The sequence below is a fragment of the Aphelocoma coerulescens genome, chromosome 17, assembly GCF_041296385.1.
Source record: "Aphelocoma coerulescens isolate FSJ_1873_10779 chromosome 17, UR_Acoe_1.0, whole genome shotgun sequence".
In the NCBI taxonomy this organism is placed as follows: Eukaryota; Metazoa; Chordata; class Aves; order Passeriformes; family Corvidae; genus Aphelocoma; species Aphelocoma coerulescens.
In genome coordinates this window covers 8,722,664-8,750,387 of record NC_091030.1, presented here as the reverse complement: position 1 = coordinate 8,750,387, position 27,724 = coordinate 8,722,664, and the positions used below count along the sequence as shown (strand labels likewise).

The following is a 27,724-nucleotide window of genomic DNA, read 5'->3' as shown; positions in this document are numbered from 1 at the left end:
CGGAGCATCTTCCCTGTTGGTGCCGGTCCCTCACCCCAGAGCAGGGATGGCGACGCAGCCACCGATGCTGCATCTCCCTGAGCCTCCTGACTCTGCACCAGGGCCTCGAGACGCCCTCTGAGACCCGGCAAACTCATCACACGTGTCCATGGGTGGGTGGCAGGAGCCCTCCTGCCCGTTTTCGGAGCCTGGGTGAGCTTTTTCCACATGAAGAGGTGGGAAGCTCCCAGCAGAGTGGGAAAGCGATGGATTTTGGCTGCTGGTGCATCCTCCAGTCTCAGCCCCACTCTCTGGCAAAGCCCTGAGTGTCGATTTGGGGAAGCTGCACATTCAATTTTAAATAATGATAACAATAAACATTAGCTTTTATAAGCAGCAAGGGTGGATGGAGGGAGGGTGCGACGTGTCCGGGGAAAAAAGCCAAAAGATGCCCAAACCACATCAGGTGAGGTGGGGGGAGAGCCCAGGGCAGTGCAGGGAACTCAAAACCCCCCAGATTTGTGCAAAACCCTTCAACTGGCCAAATCTGGGGGTTCTTTCATACCTTGAAGTGGAGCCTGAGCCATCAGAGCCCCTTCAGCACCTATTAACAACCCCCTGCTTAACCACCCAGAAAGACAGAAAACAGAGCAAAGGAAACCTTTTAATTGTAATTTACTTTATTATTTTGTAAATGTGAATTTTACAAAGCGTTTTACAATTAATGATCACATTGGGTTGGTTTTTTTTTTTGTTTGGTTTTTTTCTTTTTTTTTTTTTTAAATGGATTTTTTTCGTCATATGAAAACAGCTATGAGCACAGTTCCAGCTCGGGGGTCTTCATCTTTTCTCTCTTTTTTTTTTTTTAGTTACTGATATATCGTGTCAGCCATGGCTACAAAATAACAGTCTGAACTATACAGAGTAAGAGCACATAAATACTAGTGAATAATGCACGATAAAAAATAAAATAAAATAAAAATAAAATTAAAAAAAAAAAAAAGAAGCTAGCATCGTTCGTGGCTGAGACAGTTGAGGAACATAATTCAGTGGTACTGTGAGATTTCCTTACAGCACAGAAAGTATTTTTAACAGTCATGAATTACAGTACTACTTAATACCCTATGAAGACGCTTTAAAAACAACCTTGTACTTTAAGTCCTTTTTTTTCCCCAAACATTCTGTCCAAAGGATTAATGTTCTATTTGAATCAAGTGCCATCCAAATGTTCAAGTCAAAAATATTTATACATTTATACTCAGTTGTTTTTTTTTAATTATTATTTATTAATTATTTTTTTTTCTTTATTCTTGTCTGCTAAAAATAGTATTGCAAGTTTTGGCTTTTTTTTTTTTTTTCTTTTTAACCTTGACATAAAAATCACAATTTTTTTTTTGTTGTTTTTTTGTTTTTTTGTGTGTGTGCAAAACGCTTTTTTAACAGTGGAAGAAACTCAAGGAGGACTGCAGGGGTTTCCAATGTGAGTGTGTCCCACTCGCCCCCTCGCTCGCTCCCAGCATGGTTTGGAGAGCAGGAACACTTGGAACAGCAGGTGGATCCCGGGATGGCTGCGGGCTGGCCATGGGGGCTGGGGGGACAGCTGGGGACACTCCGGGGCTCATCCCGGCCTCCCACGGCTCCTTCTCCACTCGCAGCGAGCCACTTCCAGAAAAACGAGGGATCTGAGCACAACCCCGGGGGACAAGGGCTGGGGGCAGCCCCTGGTGCCACCACGGAGGGGTCTCTGCTCCCCAAACCCTGGGGGCAGTTCCAGTTTTGGGGCGCTGGGTGGGCTCGGACCCCTCGGAGCCCCGGAGCACGGTGGCCTCGGTTCCCACCGCCGGCCCCGCGTCCTCCGGGGAATTTCGAGAGGGAAATCACAGTTCCAAGGATTCGACCATGGAGGTGGCCCCAAGGAGCCGCTGCCAGCTCCTGCTGGGGACATCCCTCTGCCCTCACCGCCGGGAAAGGTCGGGAATGTCATCGGCCCGTGGGACAGCGGGGGTCACCGCCAGCCCGGGGGGGCAGAGGGTCATGCAGCCCCTCGGCAAAGCGGTGTTTAATTAGCGCTAACGAGGAGGAGAGGAGCTGGTCCTACACTATGGCAGCTGCGGGGAACTCGGGTGCTTTTACACTCTGCGCTCGTTAAAGGTGCTTGGTATAACTTTAGATATAGAATATACAGGTAATATTGCTAATAGTCAAGCATAAGAATAAAGGTGCAGACATACCATAAATACTGATGCTCTGATTTTACACTGTCAGACCTAGATGAATGCAGTTTCCTATTCACATTATAAAGCAGCCCCAAATTCTAGAATTTAAAATAGTGTCGTAAACAAAGAGGAGGAAGGAGTCGGTTATGATCTGATCTTCTTAATCTGTTTTCCTTGGAAAAAAAATGATCAAAAAATTCTAAGGCACTCAGGAAAGCCGCATACAATCGATGGACTGCTCTGTTCTCACCTTACATTCAGTTTTAAGGGGTTATTTTTTTTTTTTTTGCTTTTTTTGTTGTTTTTTTTTTTCTCGGAAGAATACAATCATTACCATATAACATTTTCAAACATATCATTAATCCTCCACACACAGGAAACATTAGTGCAAAATGCTTGCCCTCATCTACCAGATAAGGAAAAACCCAACGCCCTTCACATTTTAGAAGTTTGCCTTCCTAATAATAATAATAATAATAATAATCAATAAAACAAACCCAAATCAGGAAAAAAAAAAAAAAAGGAAAGAAAAAAAAAAAGAAAGAAAAAACCCCCAAAATATACAGGAAGTTGTGCTAGGTATAAAAATATATATTTTCACTGTGCAACTTGACTCTCTCCAGACTCTCTGTCCTAAGCCATTCAAGTACTTTGCTGCTGCCCCCCTGGTGGCCCCGCCGGCTGTCTGGGAACAGGTTTGGTCCAGAATTAATCCCACAGCCAAGTGCAGCCCCAGCTGGGGGGCTCAGCCTGCTCCCCACCCCCAGCAAGTGCCAAAAAGGAGCAGGAGGAATCCTCTGCAATATCTTTTCTCTCTATATTTATATATATATATGCACACAGACACACACACAAGGGACGACTTTTGATCTCCGACACCCGGAGCCGCTCCCAGCTTGCCTCAAACTTTTGGCAAACCCAAAGTTTCGGGGATCAGGAGGGTCCTCAGCCAAACCTGAGCCCCACTGAGCTGGCTGAGCTGCCTTCCAGCAGCTGCTCCTGGGGGCATGGGGACACCCCAGGGCCAAGGAACCGGATTGCTCCATGTCCCTGGGGATGGCTGGGGACAAAGCCCCCCCCGAGCTCAGCCCGTGGTCCCCGGGTTTGTTCAGTGATGTGGGTAAAGTGCAAATAGAGCCGTGCTCATTCCCACTTCTCCGAAGCATCCCACACCTCTGCACCTGCACCAGCCCCCAACACCTGGTCTGGGGCATCACAGTCCCCCCCAAAAAGCTGTGCCAAACCCCGACGTGGGGCAGGACCCCCCATCGCTGATTTGTTGTGTCAGGAGCAGTGGCACAGGCTGGGCAGCCTCGTTATTTACGATGCAAAAAACTGCTTCAAGTATCAAAGAAAACAAAACAAATGGCCAAAAGTTGGGTTATCCTCTCCCCACTCCCCCTTTCCCAATGGAAATACAAAGAAGGAAGAAAACCCTGAGCAAAGCGCTGTCTGGATTAGGGAACCAAAGCAGGAAAGAAAAGAGGAGCACAGCCACAGCAGCCAAAAAGTGACTCTTTGTGCACCTTGTTCCTAGTTCCAAACGTGTTAAAGAACAAGCTGCAAGTGTCATTAAAGCAGGTTGTTAAGTCACAGTAAAAATAATCATCATTAAAAAAGGAAAGAAAAAAAAGGAAAAAGCCAAACGTGGCTTTCACATCACTGTCCCCATCCCTTGGGGGCACTTCAGCAGTGCCACCCCCGTGGGACCCCCAGCCTGGCCCCAGCACTCCGGGGGAAGCTGCAGAGTCCCACTGGAGCCGGGTCTGCGGGACAGATTCCCGTCACTTTGGGGTTTGTAAAGGCGAGGGACACAGCAGGTACCTGCTGCCCATCAGGCTCCAGGGACACCTACCAGTCCCATCCCGAGGCCACCAAAGCCACCACAGCCTGGGGACATCAGCCTGCAACAACAAAAATAAAGACAAATAACTCCACATTGGGTTTTCCCCAGAAGGGGCTGCGGGAGGGTGAGCAGGAGGCAAAGCGCTTCCTCCTGCCCAAAACCTCTTCACAGAAGGGCACAAAGCTCATTTTTTCTTTTAATTTTTGCGTCCAATGCACTCCACATTATTAAAAAGCAAGAGCCTGGTTGGCCTGGGGAGGAGGGAGGGGACAGAGGGTAAGCTCTGCATGCACTGAGCTCTGCCTCCGGTGCAGATGCTGCCAGGAGCCAACACCAAGAGCTCCCAGCTCCGTGTCCTTTGGAGCAAGAACAACTCTCCATGCTGAGATTCCTCCCTAAATCCCCTCACAGGCACTGAGGGGAGGGTCCTCCCCTCCCAGGAGGTGCCCCAGGACCTGCACGCCCTGGGGTGCAGAGGGGTGACAGAGCCCGGCCGCCCAGGAGCGGGGATGTGAAGGTGCCAACACGGAGAAGCAAAGGGAAAGGAGTCGCTGGGAGGGAGAGGGGAAGGGAGAGAGAAACCAAACCCAAACCCAGCTGTATTGGGCAAAAACCAGACCACAGCCACGACAGCGGCCAGGCTCTCCACCTGCATCCCACACAGTCCTCCCGACACGTGCCAGCCTCAACTCCAGCAGACCCATCCCTGCTCCCGGGAGCCAGAGGAAACTCCCCGGGACAACAGCACCGAGTCCCCGCCAGCGCCGGGCACCCACAGCCAGGGCTCCCCCTGACACCAGGGGGATCTGGTCACGATCACTGTCACGATTTCCCCCAGCCCATCCCACTTGGCTCGAGCCCTTCCCGAGACAAACACGGCCAGTCACAGCACCTGCACCCGAACACACCTCGCTTTCCTGTTCAGTGACAAAACTCTCCTTAGAGGACAAGGTTAACGATGGCTTTACTTCTGAGCTGAGTGATGGATGGGGTGATGACGGGGTGGTGGTGGGTGGGGGGTGGCTAGCTTTTCTCCTCCCCTTCTTAAAACAAACAAACAAACAAAAAAAAAACAAAAGAAAAAAGGAAAGGAAGAAAAAAAAAAAAGAAAAAGCTACAATCTTATAGACTAACCTCAGGAATATCAAAAAAGGAGCCCAATATTTTTTTAAGTAGGTCGCCACAGACCTAGTCGTTTACAGTATAACGAATGCGATTATTTCCTTCATAAATTTTAAATACAAGCAGAATAAAAATCACATTTTTTTCAGGCAACAGTAGCAGTTCAGTAGGTAAGTGGCTTGATCACATTTTTTGTTTTGTATTAGTAATGCATGCAAGCAGCTTTAGTATTACAGATCCCTTATAGGTCATGAAATGTTTGCTCTCTTTATAAAGTCCCTCCATAAGTACCATCTTGTCTTCTCACGGGGGTTTCGGGCCGGCTGGAGGAGCCCGAACCTTGTTCAAAAGGTTGCGGAGTGCTTTGGGTTTCCGATGCCATGGCATCTGTGGCAGCTGCCTCCTGGATCACGGAGCCGGCGCCTTCGGCATCCTCGCTCTGCTCGAAGGACTGGTTGGATCCATTGCTCAGCTCTACATTCACTGTGTTAGTTCTCAAGGCTACTATAGTCCCCGAGTCGCTCCTCCTCTCTGCATAGATCCGCTGCTCGAAGACCTGAGCAGTGTTGGGCTGGAACTCGGGCTCCAGGGGGACAGTGTTTGTGGAGGAGCCCATGACGGTGCGGTACATCTCCATCCCCTCGGGCAGCATGGATTTGATCTTGGGCAGCCAGCGCTTGCGGACGCGCCGCGCGTTGGTGCACATGTCGGCCGCGATCACGTTCATCTCGCTCTCCTTAAAGCTCGGGGCAAAATTCTGACAATACACTGCAAAGACAGGGAGACACAGAGCTGAGGCTTCAGAGGGAGCGGCACAAAGGTGGCACAGAGTGATCCCGGCCTCCCAGGTGGGAGCGGAGCTTCACCCACGGGCCTGAGCTCTCCGAGGAGACACACACAGACAAGGCTCCTCAGCTGCAGACACAAGCCAGGAAGGGATAAAAGCAGAAGGCATGAACATCCCAGGTGGCAGAGGAAGGGGGCTGGAGAAGGGCCCCTCACTCCATGGGGAGCCCCAGAGCTGGCACCCACAACCACAGCATGTGGGAATGGCCAAACCAGAGGTGGACACAGAAAAGGTCCCCCAAACTCCTCAGCAGCATTGATGGCTCCTAAACCCACAGTGCTGTGGGAAATGTCGGAGCTGAGGGGATGCCTGAGGGATTGTCCTCTCCCTGTTCCTCTCCTCGTGCCACCCCTGCACGGCCCAGCAGCCTGGCTGCTCCAACACCCCTGTGCTGGCACATCCACCGGGATCCAGCAGGAGCTGGGAGCTGCAGGAGCCCTGCAATCCCTCGTGCCCTGCTCCTCTGTGGGAGCTAAGCACCTGATGTTATGGAGCAGCATCCAAGGAACTGCCACGGTGAATAACTGTCAGCTAAAGCTTGTGCACAGGGAGAAATCCAGGCAGCAGGAACCCACCCCCTGTATCCTGGCACATGACAGCCATGCCTTTCCAGCCCCCCTCAGGAAGGACCACGGCTGGAAGGTCCAGACTTGGGACTCTCCAGGATGAAACTGCTAACAGGGAGCTGACTTCACCACGTTCAACCACGTTACTGAATGTCTGCCCTCTTATCCCTTTTCCCCAGATGCCACAGATCTCCCAGGGAAGCTGGAAGGCCCCTGGAGTTAACAATTAGGGAGGGGAAAGACTTCTCTTCCAAATCTTAAAACTAAATTTTAAAAGTTCCTTAGTTTTGTTTTCCAGCCCAGTAATATTTACACAAAAGATTTTCTCCCCAGAATTCAGCCAGGGTGAGAGAACACAGTGATTTCCACTGCATATGAAGCCCACAGCAAACAGACTTTCTGCACCCCTCAGAGTTTCCTCCAACCCTCAGCTCCTCCCTCTCCAGCACCTCCTGTCCCAAAACACCCCAGGTACCCACAGTGAGTGCAGGGGCAGTGGCTGATGGAGAGCAGAGCCCACCCACAGCTTCTGTGGGCAATCAAAAAACGATGCAAACTAAAAACCAAATTGATTTTCCTACAACCTAATCCCACCATTATCACACAACAGAGATGGGTCTGGGCCCTGCTGTTCCACCCCAGCAGCAGAACATCCCTCTCCTTACATTTGACTGCATTCAGGACCCTGCTGTCCAAGGGCTTCCTGCTGGGATCACTCGTGGAGGACCGGATTCCAGTTCCACAGCTGTTGGCAAGGGTGTTCCTGTGGGGAAGGCAGAGGAAGGTCCTTGGAGAGGGGACCCAGGGGACAGCCACTGCCCTGCCCTCCTCCCTTCAGGTTCTGGCAGAGGGATCACCAGGATTTTAAGGCAAAGAATGGGAAATGTGCATGGAAATGGAATAAAGTGTTCAAGCATCATTAAGAAAATGCACAGAAGTGAGTGCAGAGGATGAAGCACTCGTGGCACAGGGTTAAATCCCCGGGAAATGAAGGGAATGAATCCCTGGGGAGAGCACGAGGAGCAGCAGGACCGGACGTACCGATCGAAGAAGGTGGCCAGGAGACGTCTCAGCAGCACCTTGTGTTTGACACCAGCACATAAATGGCAATTCATCAGCTGCCCCCGCGTGATGTAAACGCCTGAGCCTGCAAGGGTGGAGAGGGAGAATCCAAAATTAACCCCTGACACACCCACAGAGCCACCCCTGAGCCACCAACAGCTCCTCCTCACTGGCCGGTCCTGATGCAGTGGGAACCTGTTCTTCCCCTGCTGCAACAAGGGGAGTGGGATTTCTGGAAAATCCTAACGAATCCTTGGGGCCTTGGCAAGTCCCAGGCAATACCAACTCATAATTTTATCTGTACAGAAAGGAAGTCTGTGGGAATCAAATGAAAGGATTCTTATTTTCTCACCAATGCATGCAGTGCAAGGCTTGCACTGTGATTTTATATGTACAGCTCAGATTATTTATCCTTTCTGAAGGGAGAAAACCCCAATCCATTTGGCCTTTCTTTTTTTTTTTCCGGTGCAAGACTGTAGAACACAGAGCTGGATATGAAAGAAAAAGCTCATCTAGCACAGAAGAGGCACTTGGTTACAGATCTAATTGCTTCCAAAACCCCAGCCCATCACCTCTAGATACCTCTGGTGAGCAGGGAATTTTCCTTCTCATGCACAGGAAGTGCTGCCTTTGAACATGCTGCCTTTAAGGATGTTTTCTGGAAGAAAAGGGAGCCCCTGCAAAGCAGCTGGACACACGTCCAGGGGTCTGGCAGTGCTTTACAGCAGTTTTTATATCAAACCTTTTTACTCTGCTCATAGACCAAACAGCTCCTGCCTTGGCATCGCTTCCAGGGAGAGGTTATCCAATTTCTCAGGCATTCTGTTACATGAGAGAGTTTCTGTATTTGCTTTTAATTAAGATTAAATAATGGGTCATATCTGGATCCAGAACACACTCTGTTCTCAAGATACAAAAACATCTACTGGAGAAATAGTATCTCCTCCCAAATTTCCAGGGAAGATGATGGTACCTGAACCTCAGGATGGAGCTGGAGCTCAGGGCAGCCTCTGAGCCTGACCCTCTGCACCTTCCCTGGCAACAGGGGCGGCCCAGGAAGCTCATCCTGCCCCAGGATTCAGCATCACTCCGGATCTCTGAGCTGGGCCACGTCTCACCAGGAATTTTCCTTGCATTCTCTTCCATGGAATGAGTTTTTTTTTTTTGACTAACAGCCTCAGTCCCTCCCTCAGATGTGCTGTGGTGACCACAAGCCTTGTTCAAGACCCTTTCAGAGAGGGCTGCTCAAGTTTGCTGAATCAATTGTGGCATGAAAAAGCAGAGACAAAAGGAAAACACTCCCACTTGGAGAGTTGAGGAAAACTTTCCCCACAGGATCAAGCTCCCCCTCCAGGTCTCCCCAGGTTTGAGACAGGAATTAGGGGAGTTTATTTTGTATTTTAAGAGATAAGGCATCAGAGCGAACAGCAGCCACCACCGAGGGGTACTTCACTTCAATAAATGAAAGATAACCAGGCAGCTGCTATCAGTTAGTGATATTAATCTACTCTTTTTCCAGATTGAAAAATGTAAATCAAGCAGAGTTGCCTCAAGCCAATTTGCAGCTCTCACTGTGAAAATAACCTGTGCCACTTGATGGCTTTAAGAAGTCTCACATTAAATGGAAATTGGTACAAAATTAATATTCCAGATACAAAATAAATACTTGTGGATGTATGCTGTGCTTTGCCTTCCGTCAGAGTCCTGTCCTCCATCAGCTGGAAGCCTTTGTGGGCATCCCCTGAAATCCTGATTCCTTCTACAGACTGAAAATGAAATCATGCTCCTCACCGAGAGAGAAATGACTGGAAGGGAAGAACTGATTTGGATGGACTGTGCTGCCACATGTCCTTTTTGGACCCAGGGCTTTGCAGGGATTAATTAAACCTCCCCACCTGGGGGCAGGTCTGCGATGTCCTGCCCAGTCATCTCCACACAGCCACAACCAAGGGAAAAAACCCAAGCTGGGGGAACTTCTAAAACCAGAATATGATTATTTCCACTGGAATTTGACCTGGTCACTCCAGTTAAACACTTTCTGTGCAGTGCTGGGGGTGCCTGGGCTGGCACAGCCACCTGATTTTACTCTTCATCAAGCTCTACACTGTGATCAGAAGCTAAAAAGCACCATCTTCCACTTCCCACTGGCCAGAAATCCTTCACAGAGAAGGAGTAAATTCTCTCAGTATTGTAAATTCCCCCCAAAAAGACAGAAGAAACGACCAAACACAATTCCTTCTCTTCCTGCTGCAGCCTTTGACTGCTTAGTAAAGTGCTAAAGGAACTTTTACAGGTTTTTCAGAGCTTGTTCACTGACACAAATTTTATCTCCTTTGCTTTGTAAGTCCTATAATGTGGTAATTTTTTTTGGGGGGGGGCTTGCTGAGTTTTTAGATCTGTGATTCTAAATGAAAACACACTCGCTGCAGCCACACCGAGCAGGAAGAACACAAGCTGCAGAATTCAATTAAAATGCTAAATTAATTCAATTGAATAAATCCTGTTAATGACACATTTTTCTATCAGCAAATTAAAGGAAACTCAGAACTTTTCAAAAGATGATTGGTGACGAATAATGCAGAAAGACACAGCAAGGTCACACAAGATGCACGACTCCAGCAAGATGGAGAACACAATTCCAGGAGGAAACCAGCAGCAATCCAAAGGGATTCTAAAGAAAACTTACCTGCAACCAGCTCGAGTTTTTCTCCAGGATCTCCCTCCGAGTAGAGTTTTGGGTGGCAGCGGTACCCGATCTGACTGATGAGACTGGCTGGGAGAGCGACCAGATCCCGTCGGATCAGGACACAGGAGCGGTTCTCCAGCGGGATCTGCTCTGGCTTCTCTTGGGCAACTTCAAAATTAAAAGGGAAAACCATTAAAACAACTGATTTTCAGGCACAACACTGACAGAAGGTCAGACCTGGACTTTTTCATGCAGCAGTTGGAAATATTTCCCCCCTCCAGACGTCCAGCCACGTCCGGCCGCAGGGCAGGTGCCACCTGAAAGCCTGGAAAAATCCCCTGGTCTCCCCCACCACAGCAGTCTCAGGTTCTGCAAGAGGGATTCTTAGAATCTAATTATGCTTTAAGTTCCCCTAAGTTAATCATTTGTGAAAATGGACATCTCTGCCCAGCTGGCATCGCTCTGCAAGCGCAGCACACGGAGCTGCTGCCCCAAACACCCCCAGGACAAGGGCAGGAACTTCAGCAGGGGGTTCTAAACTGGCAGTAAATTGCCCCAGTTTGATGAACACCTGCAGCAGTCCCATCACTACTTCTCTTAATGGTTTTTCCTGCTGAAGTTAAAATCCAGATCCTGCAGATGCCTCTGCTCTGAGAAAGATCACCAGAGCCTCTCCTGAGGCTGCACCCACCAGCCACCTCCAGCCCACCTTCTCTTCCTCTGCCTTCTGCAGCACAGCTTTTCCTCTCAGTAACAGGAGACACCCCAACCAACAAGCCAAAAAATATTATTAAGATGTGGCTTCAAAACCAAAACACCCCAATGCACCATCCCCAGAGTCCACCACTGCCCCAGCAGCAACCAGTAACATGCAAAAGCTGGAAATACTGGGCTGTCCTGCCAGCACCTCCAAATCTGGGTCTTGTGGGCACGCCGAGGATTCGTTTCTAAAGCACATTTACAGTCCAAGACCACCGGATTGCTTAAAACGACAATTTCTGACAGCAATGAGGGCTGACTGTGCACACCAACTTGAGGATATGGTGGGAGCAGTTCCAGGGCTGAACTGCAGCCCAGCTCTACCATGATCCACCTTTTTTCCCCAAAACTGTTTGATAACGTGGTAAGTGCCACGTACAAACCCAAACCCAGCTCTGTGCTTCAGTATCTGTGAACACTGAGAGAAGCAGAAACCCCAGCAATGAGCGTTTCTGAACTCCAAATGTCTCCTGCTCCAGAGGTGTCTTTTCCTGCGATTATTCCGGAGTTCTGGGGGCCACTTTTCCTCTCTGCAGATAAAATAACAAGTTTTGCAGACTTGTTGCTGCAGTAACCGAGGGCGATGGCTCGGGGACAAAGGGAGCAGTGTTCTAAGTAGGACATGCCCGCGGTGCCGTGCTGGGCCGTGGCATCCTATCGCAGCCTGCGGGAGCATCCCCACCCTCACGGCTCCCTCTTGCCCTGAGGAATGCCAGGAGGGACTCTGGAATAGCAGGAGGATGCCCCTTGCTCAGGGAGAGCAGCGTTTCTTTCACTGAGTAAGGACCCAACAGCAGCAGAACAACCCCCTGGGTGTTTTTAAACTCCTCGTGCCATCACAGCCCCGTTATCTGTGCAAAACCTGTGCCACTGACCTTCCCAAGTGCAATATTCCCAGCACTCCCAAGCACCCAGATCCAAGATCCCATTGGAGATGGGGGTCAGCTCCCACTGAGGGAGGATCTCAAAGACCAGCTGTATTTTGAGGCTTTCAAAGAGTGCTAAGCAAAGTATATTCAATTAAATACGGATATTTACCAGCTTAAAGAAACCAAAGGCAGAGGGACAGTGGGTATGGAGGAACCAGGCCTACTCTGCTGTCTGTCCCCAGCTTTTTGGCTCTGCAGGGCAAGGCAGGGCAGCTTGTGGGGAGGAAGGGACACCTCAGTCAGCTCCCAGAGGTAAAATTTTACTCAGAGGTAAAATTAAATACACACCCCTTAGGAGCTGTGTATGTGACCACACAGTCCCACCCCAGCACAGGGCTCTGCCATTATTAAAACTGAATGTTTAATATTTCATTTTTACTTTAACCAGTGACCCAGGTCAAAAGCACCCACAGTATCCATCACCACCCAAAAACCAGTGGAGCTGCTGAAGGGAAGCTGAATCCTGCATGGACTCTCGGATTAGAGGCCTCCAGGTATTTTTTGAGTGATATAAGGGCTGTAGGTTTCCAGGGAATGTAGTTGCAACCAAATGAGACAGAGTTCAGAGCAGCCTGTGACCCAGTAATTGCTGTGAAGGGAGGAGGAAACCTCAGCCTTGAACCCTCCTCCCTTTTCCAGGAAGAGTCTTCCTCAAGCCTTGTCACCTACAACATCCAAGTGGAAACAGCTGCAGTGGACAAGGACAAACCCACCTGCTCTACCACCTTCCACAGGCAAGCATTCCATGAAACCCCAGATTTGGGGGCCAAAGGGATCCTACAGTAGCACTAACGAGGCAGGGAAGAGAGAGATCGGCACGAGCACTGTGTTCGTTCTCCCTCCCTGAAGAAATTTTGAAGGAGTTGGTGCCAAACTTCTTTCCTGAAAGAACAGCAGCTTTTCAGGACAGGTTGGGATCAGTCCTGCCTTCAAGGGATTCTCTGCCTCTGACGACATTTCACTTTCCACACAAGGAGAAACGGAGAAGTTCCTATTTCTTCCAATGAAATCAAACACTTCATAAACCAAACTGAAATTCAGCTAAAAAGACCAAGTGCAACTCAACCCACTGCTGGATTTTGGTTACATCTGTCCTGCTGGCTCTCTGTCTATAAACCTCTTATTAAACACAGCCACGAATCATTTTGGGGGACTTAGTTTCCATTCAAGCATCAGCACAAATCCAACGAAAGCAAACAAAAAGAGGTTCAGGGCTCTCAGTGGCACCTCAATCGAGCAGATAGCAATGGGTTATGTAAAGGAGCAGGACACAAGAGCCACTTTGGTCCCATGTTTCCGAAGAAAGCCACTCTGTTTGGCCTTTCTGCTCCACAGAACAGGAGAGTATTCGCTTCTAATTAATTTGTATCTTCAGAGGGCAGCGGCTCCTTCCCTTTGAATGGAAGGGCAAACAATGGGAAGTATTGTTAAATACAGTTTTGTTCCTGAGCAAGAAAGGAGCTCCCAGCCAGCAGAGAGGGGCAGGAAATCATTACAGAGGAAGCCATGAGAGCTGCCAGCCAAACACTGGAATATTTTATTTGTTTGGATACATGCTTTCACCCCAAACTGAGCTGGATGCTGCAGCTGCAACAGGTGGTATAGAATGGGAAATACCCATTTTCCTGGATTTTCTGCCTCAAACTAACTCACTGGTCCATGCTTCATGGCTCCAGGATGTGCATGATGCTGTGGCACATGTCCTCCTTATCCCTAAAACACACTGCCCACCCCAGAGGTCCCTTACAGCACCTTAGTGCTGAGCCCACGATGGTTTGGTGACATTGGCATGGTTGCACATCCCACCTGAGGTGTTTGGGGCCAGATTTGCCGGGCCCACACTGGGGATGGGCTGCTCAGGTGAGTGCCTGGGAATTGCTGGACATGCACCTGGCCCCAGCACTCACTTATCTCCTTAGTTCCTGAAAATCCAAACACCAGGGCTTCAAAATGAGTCATGAACACCCAGCTCCCACCAGTCTGGGTTCTCCAAACTGCACGTAAATTTCAAGATGCTCCTGTGGGTAAGAAACAACTGTTTCTGGTTCAGGAATGGGATTTGGAGACACAGAAAGATCAGAGTGATGGAGCCTCACCCAAAAATCGATGTTTACAGATTCCCAACATGAAACCACACATCTCAAGCCCTGAAGAAAAGGCTTGAGAATCCACCTGCTCCACCACAGATGCAAACACAAGGACGATTCTCCCCTGTCCCCTACATGGCGAGAAGTCTCTTTTCAAGCAGCAATATTTTAACAACATTTCTCTCCCATCAGCCTGTTTTCTGCTGGCAGTGGGACCATCCCAAAAATATCTTCCCTCCACAGCCTCAGCATCACCAGCATCTGCTGCAGATGTAAACCTGTACCAGAGGACACACGCAAGCACCACGGGATAGATCCATCACAGAGTCCCAACGGGGGGAGTTTACATTTCCCAAATAGTACATTTATACCAACGTACTGAAATGTAGCCATTTAATTTGTGACCTATTTATACAGGGAAGTAATCTGGAATTAGTATAGGAAAAATATTACTGGTTTATAAATACCCCTATCTTGCCTTCGCCTCAGATCTCAGCCAGGAGTGAAACATCTGCCAGCCTAAAATTAAACATCTGTGGTTCAGAGTGAGGAAAACGGGGCTGGAAGTTTAATGCCAAAAAAGGCCAGAGGCTGAGTGCCCCTGGTGTGGGGCTCAGCCTTCCCCCAGCTCAGCTCCAATGGAGCTGGGGTCAGGATGGGGCAGTGCCAGCACCACACACGGAACCACGGAGCCACTCAGGTTGGAAAAGACCTCCAAGACCCCCACCTTGTCACCTAAAGCCACACAGCGTGGCTTCCAGCAGCATCCAGGTGTTGGAATCCCCCTGCAAAAAGCCAGAGTGCTCTGGTGGATATCAGGGCATCCCATGACCGCTTCGTTTCCTAAAAATCCACGAGCTCTTTGCTGCCGAGCATCCCCCCCGTGTGCAGCCCAGCGTCAGCCTGGCCGTGGCAGGATGGACAGGGACACGTGGGACCTTGCAGGATCAGGTCAGTGGCCCTGCAGTCACAGGCAGCTGCTCCATCCCCTGCAATAGCCCGGCGTCGCAGCCGTGATTTACGTCGCTGCAGCGCGTCGTGCCCGGGCTGCGCTCGGGATGCTGCACGGGCTGCATCACTCGGGATTCTGGGCTGTTCCTTGCCCTCTTTCCTTACTGTCAGGAATCAGAGGCCAGGAGAGAAAACTATTCTCTCAGCTAATTACCACAACTACTCTATAATGGCTATTTTAGATGAATTTTTAATGAAGTGTGCTCTTGTCAGTTCAGGATTTCATAACTTTCAAGTCCAGCCTTTACATTCCAGCCATTTGCTGCATAAAGATTTTCCCTTTTCCCTGCAAACGGGTGCAGCAGGAGCAGGGGAGGAGGACGGACCCTCGCACAACTTTGCTGGTGCCTGTCAAAATTAAATTAACTGCATCTGCTCAGCAGAGAGCTGACTGACAAGAACGTGGCTCAGTGCAGAAAAGCGCCGAGCATCTGCAAGTCCTGCTGAAACCCACTTCAGCTCAGGCCCACGACGCTGTAATTAACAGGGATAAAAATACTTTGCTTTTGTTTAATATTTTCTGGAGTTGTGCGTTCCTCAGATCAGATGCTGGAAACCTCATTAAGTCTCGCTCGTGTCCTCAAGGCCCACATGTTCTCCACAACCAGACCTAGTTATGGAGTGAGGAGCCATTTTACCGCAGTGCTCCCAGCCTGGCACGGCACCGGTGACACCACGGCCACCAAACGTGGCCAGAGGCTGGGGGGAAACTGAGGCACCTTTTGCTACACCCCTCTGCCTCTGTCTGCCAACACCTAAGCCCGACCCTGCTGTGTTTAATCCTGGCCTCATCCTGCTGTTCCTTTTGCAGGTCCAACAATTGTCCTGGTCCCTCACACCAGCGCCACTGCTGGGATCAGCCTCTTCTCCCAGGTTTCCTCCAAGAGGAAACGGCCTCAAGATGTGCAGGGGAGGGTCAGACTGGACACCAGGAGGAATTTCTTCATGGAAAAGGTGTTCAGGCATTGGAAGGGGCTGCCCAGGGAGGTTTGGAGTCCCCATCCCTGGAGGTGCCCAAGGAATGACTGGATGTGGCACTCAGTGCTCTTGGTGGTGTTTGGTCAAAGTTTGATCGTGAAGGCTTTTTCCAACCTTAAGGATTTTCTGATTTGGAGATGTGGCTCTGATCCAGCTTTGGAGATTTGGAATGGTTCTGACTACAAAAAGGGGTGAAGAAAATAAATTAAAACCCCCCAGCCTTGGGGCAAGAAGAGGATTGGTGACCCCTCCAAGGGTGGTGGGTGAGGCTGAAGGCAGGTGAAGAGCATCAGCCACCAGTGTCCCACCACACCCTCACCAGTACCAACGCTTCAGATGGGGAATGAAAAAGCAGAGAAAAAGAAGGAAAAAAAACCAACAACCCTCTCTGAAATTCAGAGCTTCGTCTGCTCTGCTCCTCTTTGGCTTTGTTTTTGTTTTCACAAACAAGGCTCTTGGAAACCTTGGCAATCCCTATTTTAAAGGGCTGCCCCCTCCCCCAGGCCTTTGTGAGGCTGTCGGGATCTCCATGCCAGGAGCAGGATTAGCTGCCTTCTCTCTTCCATCTTACGGTTTCATTATTCCGCACCTTTTGAGGGTACAGTTTATCCCGAGTAATTAAAACACAGTTAGCTCTGCAAGTCCAAACCATAATGGAACAGCTTAGGTTTTACTTTTTGTAATCTCTTTTTTGTGTGCCCTCTTTTCCAGGAAGCCTGGTACCTATAGCTGACTTGTTTCAAACAGGAAACTCCCTCTAATTCTGTGGCTGTGGAAGAGGAATTTTAGCAGAAATGTGGGATATTTAGAGCCTTGCAACCTGCCCCTTCCCTGCATGGCCTCGGCACCACAGCCTGGTTCTCCCTAAGGAAAACAAGCAGGAAAACTTGGCTGTGGCATGCCCAGCTCTGGCACAAGGGCTGCAGCATCTCCAGTGACACCCGAGAAAGCTGCTCGGATTTTCACTTTTCCAACTGGGATGACTCCTGCCCCACAAGGATTAGGGACAGAGCTGCTGCCTGCACTGTCCCGGGGCTGGTCCTGCCCTCGCCTTCTGAATTGGTTTTGTTCTGTTTCTGCAAGAACTGGCCCCGTGACAGGGATGGAAAACACTGTCCAAGGGCATAATCCCACTGCTCCGAGGAATAACGCCGGAGGCAAACCCACATTACTCACCACAGGCTCTACAGTGGGGAAAAGCAAAATTAACCCAAAACAACTGAGGAACAGCACAATTCCTGTTCAGTCTGGCTCTAACAGCAGCCATGGAGGAAACCATGACCTTGTCCCCATCCCTGACCCCACTCCTCTCCTGCCCCATTCCCACCACTGGGACCTGAAGCAGCGCAGGGAGAACACTCAGGCTTTTGAGGCTCATTTTCTACAACTGCTTGTCCACTTTTCCTAGCAAATATTTCTAATATTAAAATAGCAACTTTTCTATGTTTCCCCCTCTTTTTCACATGCTTTAGTGAAAAATTGGAAAATACTGCTTATCTGCTTGCTGTCTGGCGGGGGACATGCCAAGAGGATGCTGAGCTCCTGTTCCTTGGGATGGGATGGGATGGGATGGGATGGGATGGGATGGGATGGGATGGGATGGGATGGGATGGGATGGGACAGTGTGTGGGGGCGAGCCTGTTCTCAGTACTAAGGAAGCCTGGCTTTAGGCAACAAAAATTGTCCTATTTGCCAAATCTTGTTCCCTTGGTGAAGACTAAAATCAAATGGCTTTGAGGAAAGCTCATCAACGAACCAGAGTTAAAACATTTGCAACATGAGTGCAGCAATTCCAGGAGCCAGAGCAGGGAAAGCAGCTCCAGCGAGGGGATCCTGCGTGCGGCCGGAGCCGGCGGGAAGATGTCCCTCCCTGGGGAGCTCCTGTGGATCAAAGCTGCTGCCACAAACACCTGCAGCTCCCACGGGGAGGCCACTGCGAGGCTGAGCTTCCATGGGGGATGCTGCCAGCTCCATGTGTGCGGGGTGCTGGGAGCTGCTTCCATGCGGGATGCAGACACCCCAGCACCCTGCGGGCATCTCCCCTCTGGAACTGAGCCCCTGGATCTGTACCTCATCTGTCCTGGCTCCTCAGGAGGGTCTGAGCCCTGCAAGGTGCCCAGGGAAAGGGGCTGCGTGTCCAAGGAAGTGAGAGGGAAGGGACCTCTCGTGTCCCTGTGCCCACCTTGGGGCTGAGCAGCAGCCAAAGTGAAGCCACCACCAAAGTGAAGCTGCCTCCTCTGTCTGAGGCCCATCGAGGGATTGGCACTCATCCCTTAACCCCAGATTCTGGAAGGCCAGGAGAAGGACTTTACTTAGTTCTGAGCACTGTGTTTCTAATGGGGAAATAAAAGAACATCAAGCCCTCAAACTGCTTTTCCCTTTCTGACAGTGATGTGTGGGACAAGGCTGGCAAAGGAGAGGGGGGCACTTCAGGCAGTGGGGAGAAAAGTCCTTCTTTCCTTCCTTTTGCAGATATTCCCAATTAACACCTATGAAAATGATTTAGTTGGTGTTCTCCTTTCTCCAAATGCCACACCTTCAACACTTTTTAGAAAATCTTATCCTAAAAAGCCAGGACAGAAGACTAACTCCCAAACTGACCACCTCGCCCTCACCAGGCCAGAAGGGCTGGTGCTTCCCTTGCCATGGATGACCACTGCTGTTGGATGACCCATGGCTGGTGAGCTCAGCCATCACCGTGGGAGGGATGTCACCACCACAGGGCTCATGCAACCACCAGGCTCCTCACTGGCAGCCTCAGCCAAAAAGTGAAGGGCTGAGCTGACCCTGGCGGATGATGCAGCCTCTCACCTAAAGAATCTCCCGGTTGGGGAGCGATGGCACGGGGGCACCTGCCCATGCCACACCTGGACACCAGCACTGAGCCCACCACGTGGGCAAAAACCAACAACTGAAACCCCCAAAGACAAAAGCCTGGTGAACAACCCAAAACTGCCCACAGTGGCCGGACGAGAACCACTGAGAGGGAGCAGAAAACCCAAGGAGAGAGACATCCATTACCAGAGTAGCCTCCCGAGGACTTGATGTACATCTGCCCGTACTGCTCCTCCACCATGGTGTCGTAGGCCTCGTCGTCCTCCTCGTCCTCCTCGTTGTGGTAGGAGGTGGGGCTGTCGGTGGTGGGGATGCTGCTGGCGCCGGGGCTGGTGCGCTCCCCCTGCGAGTACTGCACCTGCTGCACGTTGGGGATCAGGGTGGCCAGGTTGGGCATCCCGTAGTAGGAGACGCGCGACAGCTTCAGGGGCCCCGCGCTGGTGCCGCCGGCGCCGCCGGGCCCGTCCCGGGCGCCGGGCTCGAGGGGCCGCTTGCCGGGCAGGCCGGGCAGGGCCTGCAGCTCCAGGTTCTCGTGTTTGACGCGCGTGAGGAGCGGGATGGGCATGGAGGGGGACATGACGTAGGGCGCCGAGGCCGACTGCAGCTGGTTGCAGGGGCTCTGCGGCTCCGAGCTGGGGTCTTCGATCATGGTGGTCTGAGAGTCACAGTGGGGAGAGCTGACCTTGAACATCAAGTCTGTCCCTTTCTCCACGATGTGCTGGATCTGCAGGAAGCCCGCCGTGTACATCACCACCAGCTGCTCGCTCGCCGCCATGGTCAGCTTGCCGGTGTAGCAGAAGGACAGGATCTGCTGGAAGCAAGCGGGGGGGACGGTCCCCGGCAGCTCAAAGGCGTTTTTGCTGTTCCCACTGAACAAGTCTCGGAAGTAGAGGCTGCTGGCCGCCAGGACTGCCCGGTGAGCCTTGAAGGCTTGGCCCTTCACCACGATGGAGACATCGCAGTACAGCCCCAGCAGCCGCTGCTCGTTCAGGCAGCCCAGAACGGTGTTCCCAAAGTTGGGAATCTCTATGTGCAACATCTGCGACATGGCTCAGGATCGGCTGGAGCTCCTCAGACATTCAATGCAGGAATATCCAAAGTAGGGCACATCTGAAAAACGGAGAAGGCAGGGAGAGAGGAACAACGTTTTTAGACAGTTCACCAAAGCAGGCAGGAGCACAGGAACCCACCTCACCCAACATCAAAGGCTCCAAGCCGAGCTCTGAGAGCCAACACGGAAAAGCAATTGCTTATAAAAATTACTTATCGATGGTTTCGAGCAACGTTGGGAATGCTATTGGTGGATGGCAAAGGATATTCCAAAAATGCAAGTATTTCCTTCGAGTTGTGGTCTGTTTAAATAAGCACCACTGATTTATTCCCCTGGGGGTTTTTACTTTATGCAGGAAAATCTGAACGATAATGGGGGAGAACAGTAAAGCAAACGAAAGACAGTCAGACAGATCTCGGTAGCATTATATAAGAAACACAACAACCAGCAGCTATGTTGAAACTACAGAAAAGATATTTATAAAACAATGTGCCATTCTGCCCGAAATAAATACAGGATTCTGCCGGAGCGAGAGCTCCCAGGAAAAAGCACTTTGAAAAGCAATCTTCCCATTTGCACCAGAAAGAGGGAGCATTTCAACAGTTAAACCCCTTCTCAACAGATTTATCCTCCAACAAAACGAGGCTTATCTCCAAATTAAGCCAGATATTTGAACCCCAATAAAACAAACCAACGTGCCTGCCGCAGCGAGCCGCCTACCAAGTTGTCTTCTTATTTTCCTCCCCCAGATCCCGAGCGGGGCAGAGGGAGCCCCAGCCCAGCCCCTGGTGCAGGCAGAGCCCCCCGGCCCCCAGCCCGGTGCCCCCGGGTACCGGCAGCGAGGACCCTCCGAGTGACCCCAGGCTGGAGGCGACGGCTCCGGCTCCGCATCCCGCCACGGCCGCTCTTCAGGGCCAGCTGTACCTTTTGGCCATGGGCAGAATTCCTGCTTCCACCTCCCGAAAAAAGAGCCTGGCGTTGGAAGGGACCTCGTGCGCAAAGCCGGAGCAGGTAGCACTGGTGCAGCCTGGGCACTGAAACTCCAGCGGAGCAAAGCACTGCGGATGCACCGAGCCCAGACCCCCCCGTGCTCCCTCCCCAAAGAGTCCAGGAGATTTAAAATCCTGCTTGCCTTTAATACTACTGAAGAAAAACTACGGTTAACTAATACTGAAAGCTCAGAAGAACGATATATTTTTTTTTAAAAAGAGGAAAAAAAAAATAGAAGTTTATCTGAGAAAGATTAAAAAAAAAAATCTCTGGAAAGAAAATAATAACCCACAAAGAGCTGCTCTGTTCCCATTGCTGAAGGGAAAAAAAAAAAAAAAAAAAAAAAAAAAAGTCCTATCTGCAAGGCCACGGGGTAACAGGAAGAAAAGGGAACACACTCGGAGCCAATTTAATTGTATCTGCATGGTTAAAAAAAAAAAAAATTCTTCCAAGCGAGGAAGTTCCCGGTGCCTTCACCCGGCCGGGAGCGAACGTACCTTGAGCAGCGTCCCCAGAGCGGCCGCTGCCGAGGGGCTCCCGTCCCCCGACCGCCGAGAGCTCAGGGGAGGGGGAAAATAAAATATAGTATCGAGCCCTGGGTTTGTATCTGCTGGAGCTCAAGCTTTTACCAAGTCAAATCTCCCCGGCAGCGCACAGCATCTAAATGAATAGGCCGGATGCAGATTAACATTCAGGCTGCTCTCTGCAATGAATAGAGCCCTTTGATTAGGGACCTGAAGTAAATGCCAGTTTCAAACCGAAGCTTTAAAAACAGAGAAATATCAGTGCCAGAGGAATGCTCTCAGTGTTGGTACAAGACAGACTTTTGATGAGTCACTGCAATGCAAACAAAGATGGCAGAAATACTGTACTGTATGCTGATGAAATGCTTAGTGGTGCCACGGCAACTGAGACAGGTTTTAAATTTATAGTGCAGTTTTGCATATGAATTACGCTGTAAACTGCCTCCCCTGCCATCTAGTACATCCAGAGTGTCAAAGCATTTAAACTATTCCAAACAGTCTGCAGAGCTGGCACTGCTGCTGGTTAACTCCTGCGGCCAGGGGAAGGCACGGAGCAGGGGTGGTGAGCATCCCCTGCATCCCCCCAGCATCCTCCTGTACCCCCAGCATCCCCTGTATCCCCTCAGCATCCTCATGCATCTCCCCTTCACCCTGAGCATCCTCCTGCATCCCCGAGCATCCCCCCAGCATCCTCCTGCATCACCCCTGCATGCTCTCAACATTCTCCTGCATTACCCCCCACATGCCCCCAGCATCCTTCTGCATCCCTCCAGCATCCTTAGCATCCCCTGCATCCTCCTGCATCCGCCCCAACATCCCCTGCATCCCCCCCAGCATCCTCCCACCTGGCCCAGCATCCCACCCCAAGAGCTCCCCAAAACCACCTGCCCGAAAGCACAGCTTTGGGAATGCCCAAATCTGCCCAAAATAAAGGCGCTCCTTGGGCAGCCACAGTCCTGCTTCCTGCCCCCCCAGCTCCCCTCCCCAATACAAGAAAGCCTTTCAAATGCAGGAAAAATGTTTACCCCTTGGGGAAAGCTTCTTTCAGTCTGTGGCTGAATCCACTAAAAGCAAATCCATTTGCTTAAGTAATGAAATCCCAGTCACATTGTCTCCTGGATTCAGATTTTAAATTACCTTCGCATTTATTGAGCATGTTTGGTGCTTTTTTCTGGGAAAGAGGGTGGGGCCTCCCTTTGCTTATTTCTCCCTTGGCCAGAGCGTTTTTCCTTGTGCCATCGGTCACGGATTTGGTTCACCTGCTGCGCTCGGACGGTCACACACAGTTAAAATTCCAGGGATGAGAGGTGAGGCCATCCCTAGTGCAGGATAACTGCAGGGAGCACAGGGCTGGTGATGCTCCAGCCTGACCCTTCCCTTCTGATCCTGCTCACAACGCCACTTTCACATCCAAAGGGATGTTTGGTGCATTAAGTTCAAGTCCAGGGCAGGGAAGTGCTGTGCCCTGGAGCGCTCCGGGGCCAGCTGCGCTCCCAGCAAACCCCTCTGACACGGCTGCCCCGAATCCCACAGCACCTGCAGCCTCACAGAGCCTGGAGAGCCACACTGCTCCCACACCAGGGCTTCCCTGCCTTGGGAATGCTCAACACGCTCATCCAAACCCCACAGGAGGTCACTGGGATCTCTGCCTGGTGCTGGTGAGGAGGCGAAGGCGCCAAGAGGGGACCAAGGTGACATCCCATGAGGAGGTCAGAGGTGACACCACAACAACCAAGCCTGAGAGCCAAAAACCTCTCCCAGCTATGACACCACCCATCTCTGCTGGAGAAGGGATGAAATCTGCCCTGTCAAACACAGATCCACTCTGGATCTGTGAAAATTACTGAGAAAAACCTGAGTTACAGAAAAAATGTCACCACTCAGGCACCTAAGGAAGCCTCATTCACGGTGATGGGAAGAACATGGGTGGAGAAGGATTTCCTCCTCCTTTCTTCCAGGAAGGACTCCCTTAGAGCTGGAGGAGAGACCAGGGAGTCCCTGGATGGACCTTCTTGGACCCAGCAGTGCAGGATATGTGGGACCAGCCAAGGACAGCTCGGTAGTGCAGAAGAAGCCAAACTTAAAATAAATATCAATTATTAATATTACTTAGAATTTACTCTATAAACAAACAGGCTTGTCAGGAGCAACCCCTGTCTCTCCCTAAAAACACCAAAAATGTGCTGTTTTAGGATGTGTTTAAGTCAGTGAGAAGCACCGAAGTGCTTCAGCACCCCAAATCCTTGGCAGATCTCATGTACAACCTCCCAGGAGAGGTCAGAGTTTGAACCAAGATGCTGCACACAACTGGTCCCTCCCAAAATACAGCTCTCAGGGAAATGGGGGAAAATGTAACGCTGTTTGGTCTAGAAAGAGCAACAAGGAACACAAGCAAAGCCACACAAGGAAGCTGCAAAAGCCCAAACCACCCCAATAAACCATCAGCCAGGACTGCTGGAATTTTGTTTCTCCTTCCTCCCTCTGCCCCTGTCTTTTCATAACCAAAATAAATTTTAAAAGCCCCCCAAAAATCCAACCCCAAATCACAAAGAAAGAAAACAGAACAGTCTTGAAAGCCCAGGAGAAACTGCTCACCACCAAACCTCACATTCCCTACAAACAACAGCAACAAAAAACTACTGTGATTAGACAGCAAATGCAATAAAGCTTGATAATGTCTAACTTTAAAATTCCTCTATTATGGTTATTTTTCTTTTAAATTGAGCACCAAGTGACTTTTGAAGGGTTTGAAATGGCTTCAGCCCATCTGACATGGCAAGAGCTGCGCTGCAGGAGAAATGACCTTTGCAATTACAGATGTAAAACTGTACTTTTCCAATCTCATCTCCCAAGCTGAGCTGTGTCCCAAGGTGCAGGAGGAGCCCCCCAGCACCACCAGCACCCAAAAAACATCCAGTCCCCTTTGGGCTGGAGTGTCCTACAGGTGACAGACCATCAACTGGAAACCTCCAAACAGGAAAACTTGGATAAAACTGGATTAAAACCAGACAAATGCCCCAGCCTTGATCATTTTACATATGTGACCATTCAAGCAAAACATCATTTTGTTTTCTGATGGCAGCCTCTTTTTCCAGCTTGTGGATACAGGAGGATAATTTGTACATCTCTGCCTGATTTTTGTAAAGTCATAGCCTTTGTCACAAGATGTTCATAAAAAATGCAGCTGTTATTTGAGACAACTTCCAGGAGAGTTTGGGAATTCTCAGTTTCTGCATTCATCTGCTTCGGGGGAAAGAAAAAAGTGGGTTTGCTCTTTTCCAAACTAATTCCCTGCTCCGAGGCCTGAAAGGTCAGGGCGAGGCGATGGCAACAAAGGAAAAAAGCATCGACCTAGAATAAGATGCTGCCATCAGAGCTCCCCCAGGAGTAATCAGAAATAATTAGATAATGTATTTAAATTGTCTTTTTTCTTAGCCAAACAACAGAGAGACTTGGTGGAGAATCATTCCCCCAAAACCCCCTAAATATCCCCCAAGTCCCCCAGTTCCCCAGGAAGGTGAGCTGGGCAGCAGCTGGGACAGGGACAAAGGGACAGGGACCCTCCGGGGGTGGGAGACAAAGCAGCCAAAGGCTTCCACCCCCCCAGCCAAAGCCCCTGGAAAGAAAAGAGCTGAAAAGTCCTGCCCTTGAAGGCCCCAAAGGGTCAAAGGAAACTTCCCTTTCTTCTGTAAATGAGGGGAGAGGTGGGGAAAATCCCACCCTTGGATTTGAGGCTGCAGGGGGATGTCACCTAATTGGGCAGGGGGTCCCCAAAGCCACCCCAGGCACAGGGCTGGCACCCTGCTCTCACTTTGGGGTTATTTCTCCACTTTTTAATGCAAAGGAGATGCATAAATCCAGGGGAAAATATGCAACAGCTCACTGCAAACTCGGTGGCCAAGTACCATTCCCTGAGCCCAGAGAGGCTGTAATGCCTTAATTAAAATAAAGAGTTAAATAAAACAGAGTTAAGTAAACCAAAGAGTTAAATAAAATAAATAGCTAAATAAAGGCAAATAAAATGCACTTCAGGTCCAGGCTGACCATATTCCCCTCCCTGCATCGCAGGCTGTGTCAGGGAGCCAAGAAGCCAAAATGCAAAGTCTTTGTGCACCCCCACCCCAAAAACTGAGCATCCCCTCTTCTGGGGTGTGAAAATCCAGGAGGGGAAGGCAGAGGGATTGGGGCACAGCTTTGGATTCCTGCACAGTGTTTGGCAGGGGGAAGAAAACAAGGTTAAGTTCAGTAATCGAATGACAGTGAGACTCCTCTCCTGCAGCACTGGTATCTGCAGCTCCAAAGTATTTATTTTTGAAATGCTGCAAGTGGCAAGCGGCGCGGACGGACCCTATTTTTAGTGTAGCAGCCAGTGGCAATGGGTGAAAGAAGATTATTTCTGCCTTATTAAGAGCAGAAAGTGAATTTGCAAATATTACTCAGTAACACACGGGCAGCCCACACGCAGCAGACATGCAGCACGGAGCCGCCGCGGCTTCAGAATCCTCAAAGTTCGCACGGAAAGTACAGACCCCCGGAGGCTGGGGCAGGGGATGGGGGGGGAAAGGATGGAAAAGTGAAATCATGCTGATGGTGCAGCTCAGGAGGTGTGTGCAGCCCCACTGCCAGGGCAGCCTGGGGATGGGGTGCTGGGTGCTCGGCTTGGGACCCTGGCACAGCCCCGGAGTCTCTCCGTGGGGATCTGGGACAGCCCCGAGGGGTCTCTCCTTGGGAATCCTGGAGCAGTCCTGGCACCTCTTCCTGGAGACCCCAGAACAACCCTGAGGGGTCTCCCAGGAGACCCTGGCACAGCTCCAGGGACCCCAGCAAAGCCCCGAGGGGTCTCTTTGTGAGGACCCCTGGCACAGCTCCGAGGGCTCTCTCCCTGGAGACCCTGGCACAGCCCTGTGGTCCCTCCTGATCTGCTTGCACAGCCCTGAGGGGTCTCACCCCAATCCCCTGGCACAGCCCCAAGGGGTCTCTTTGTGGGGACCCTGGCACAGCCCCAAGGGGTCACTTTGTGGGGACCCCGGCACAGCCCCAAGGGGTCTCTCCCTGATCCCCCAGCACAGCCCCGAGGGGTCTCTCCCTGATCCCCCAGCACAACCCCGAGGGGTCTCTTTGTGGGGACCCCAGCACAGCCCCGAGGGGTCTCTCCCCAAGTCCCTGGCACAGTCCCAAGGGGTCTCTCCCAGGGAACCCTGCACTGCCCAAGGGGTCTCTCCCAGGGAACCCTGCACTGCCCAAGGGGTCTCTCCCTGATCCCCCTGCACGGCCCCGAGGGGTCTCTTTGTGGGGACCTCGGCACAGCCCCCGGGTCCCCCCGGCTCAGCCCGGGCTCTGTCCTGCTGCAAGGTGAGTCACCGGCAGCCCGGGTGCACCGCGGCTCCTCGAGGTCACCCACCCGGCAGCTCCAAAAAGTGCCGTCATTCAGCCAAGGCGAAGCGTGTTATTGCCATTATTATTTAATTAGGTTTTTTGTTTTTGTTTTTGTTTTTTCTTTCCCCCTTCCCTAACACTGATCTTAAGAGCTCTCAAAGCAAGGAGAAGTAAAAATAGAAAATGCAACATTTTAAATTTTTTTTTTTTTTCTTTCAGATTGCTGCAAGGGGAAGGGAGAAGGGAGAGACATGGCTAGAAAATACAATTATTCTGCAGAACGGAGTATTTTGCCATCTAATAAAAACTCAAGACCCCGAGTAAGTTACGGCCACAGGAAAGCACAGAGCACCCCATCACCCTGCCTGCAGCATCCCATCACAAGCACTAATTCCCATCCGTAACACATCAAAAAGACAAGTGCCATGCTGAATCCTGTTCTCCTCACTCCTAGTACACAACAGCAGAGCTAGCAATATATAACATGCATGACTCAGTCCTAGCACCGTGCCACGACGGAACAGAAAGCTTTAAAATAAAGTAAATATCTTAAAAGGTCAATTAAAAAAAGCTTACAAAACATCAGACGCTGCTTCTTGCTAGAGCTCATTACCTAGTATGGTGGAGCTGCCTGTGTGTTTTTTTTTCTTGTGCAAGTTAGTCTGTGAGTCAGCATTAACACACATGAGAACATCAGGAATACTGCCTAGTTCTGATGCAATGGAGGTTGTAAAAAAAAAAAAAGAAGAAGAAGAAGAAGAAGAAGAAATCGCACTCGGTTTGGACAGGAGCCTGTAATTCAATTGCCTTTACTTTTCAATTACTGCATAGCCTACCCTGACCAACCTGCAGAGGGGAAG

General features: G+C 50.6%; 1 protein-coding gene across 1 annotated transcript in view; it reads right to left on the bottom strand.

Moving 5' to 3' along the window:
- Positions 1 to 695: 695 nt before the first annotated feature.
- The window catches only part of NACC2 (NACC family member 2), a 53,706-nt gene continuing 26,677 nt past the window's right edge, over positions 696 to 27,724 (bottom strand). Inside the window, exons 2-6 of the mRNA XM_069031786.1 lie at positions 19,110 to 20,033; positions 10,325 to 10,492; positions 7,618 to 7,723; positions 7,242 to 7,339; positions 696 to 5,931 (exon numbers count right to left, since the gene is read on the bottom strand). Coding sequence (XP_068887887.1) covers positions 5,432 to 5,931; positions 7,242 to 7,339; positions 7,618 to 7,723; positions 10,325 to 10,492; positions 19,110 to 19,971 — 1,734 coding nt within the window. The 5' untranslated portion in view covers positions 19,972 to 20,033 and the 3' untranslated portion in view covers positions 696 to 5,431. The remainder of the gene's footprint in view (positions 5,932 to 7,241; positions 7,340 to 7,617; positions 7,724 to 10,324; positions 10,493 to 19,109; positions 20,034 to 27,724) is intronic.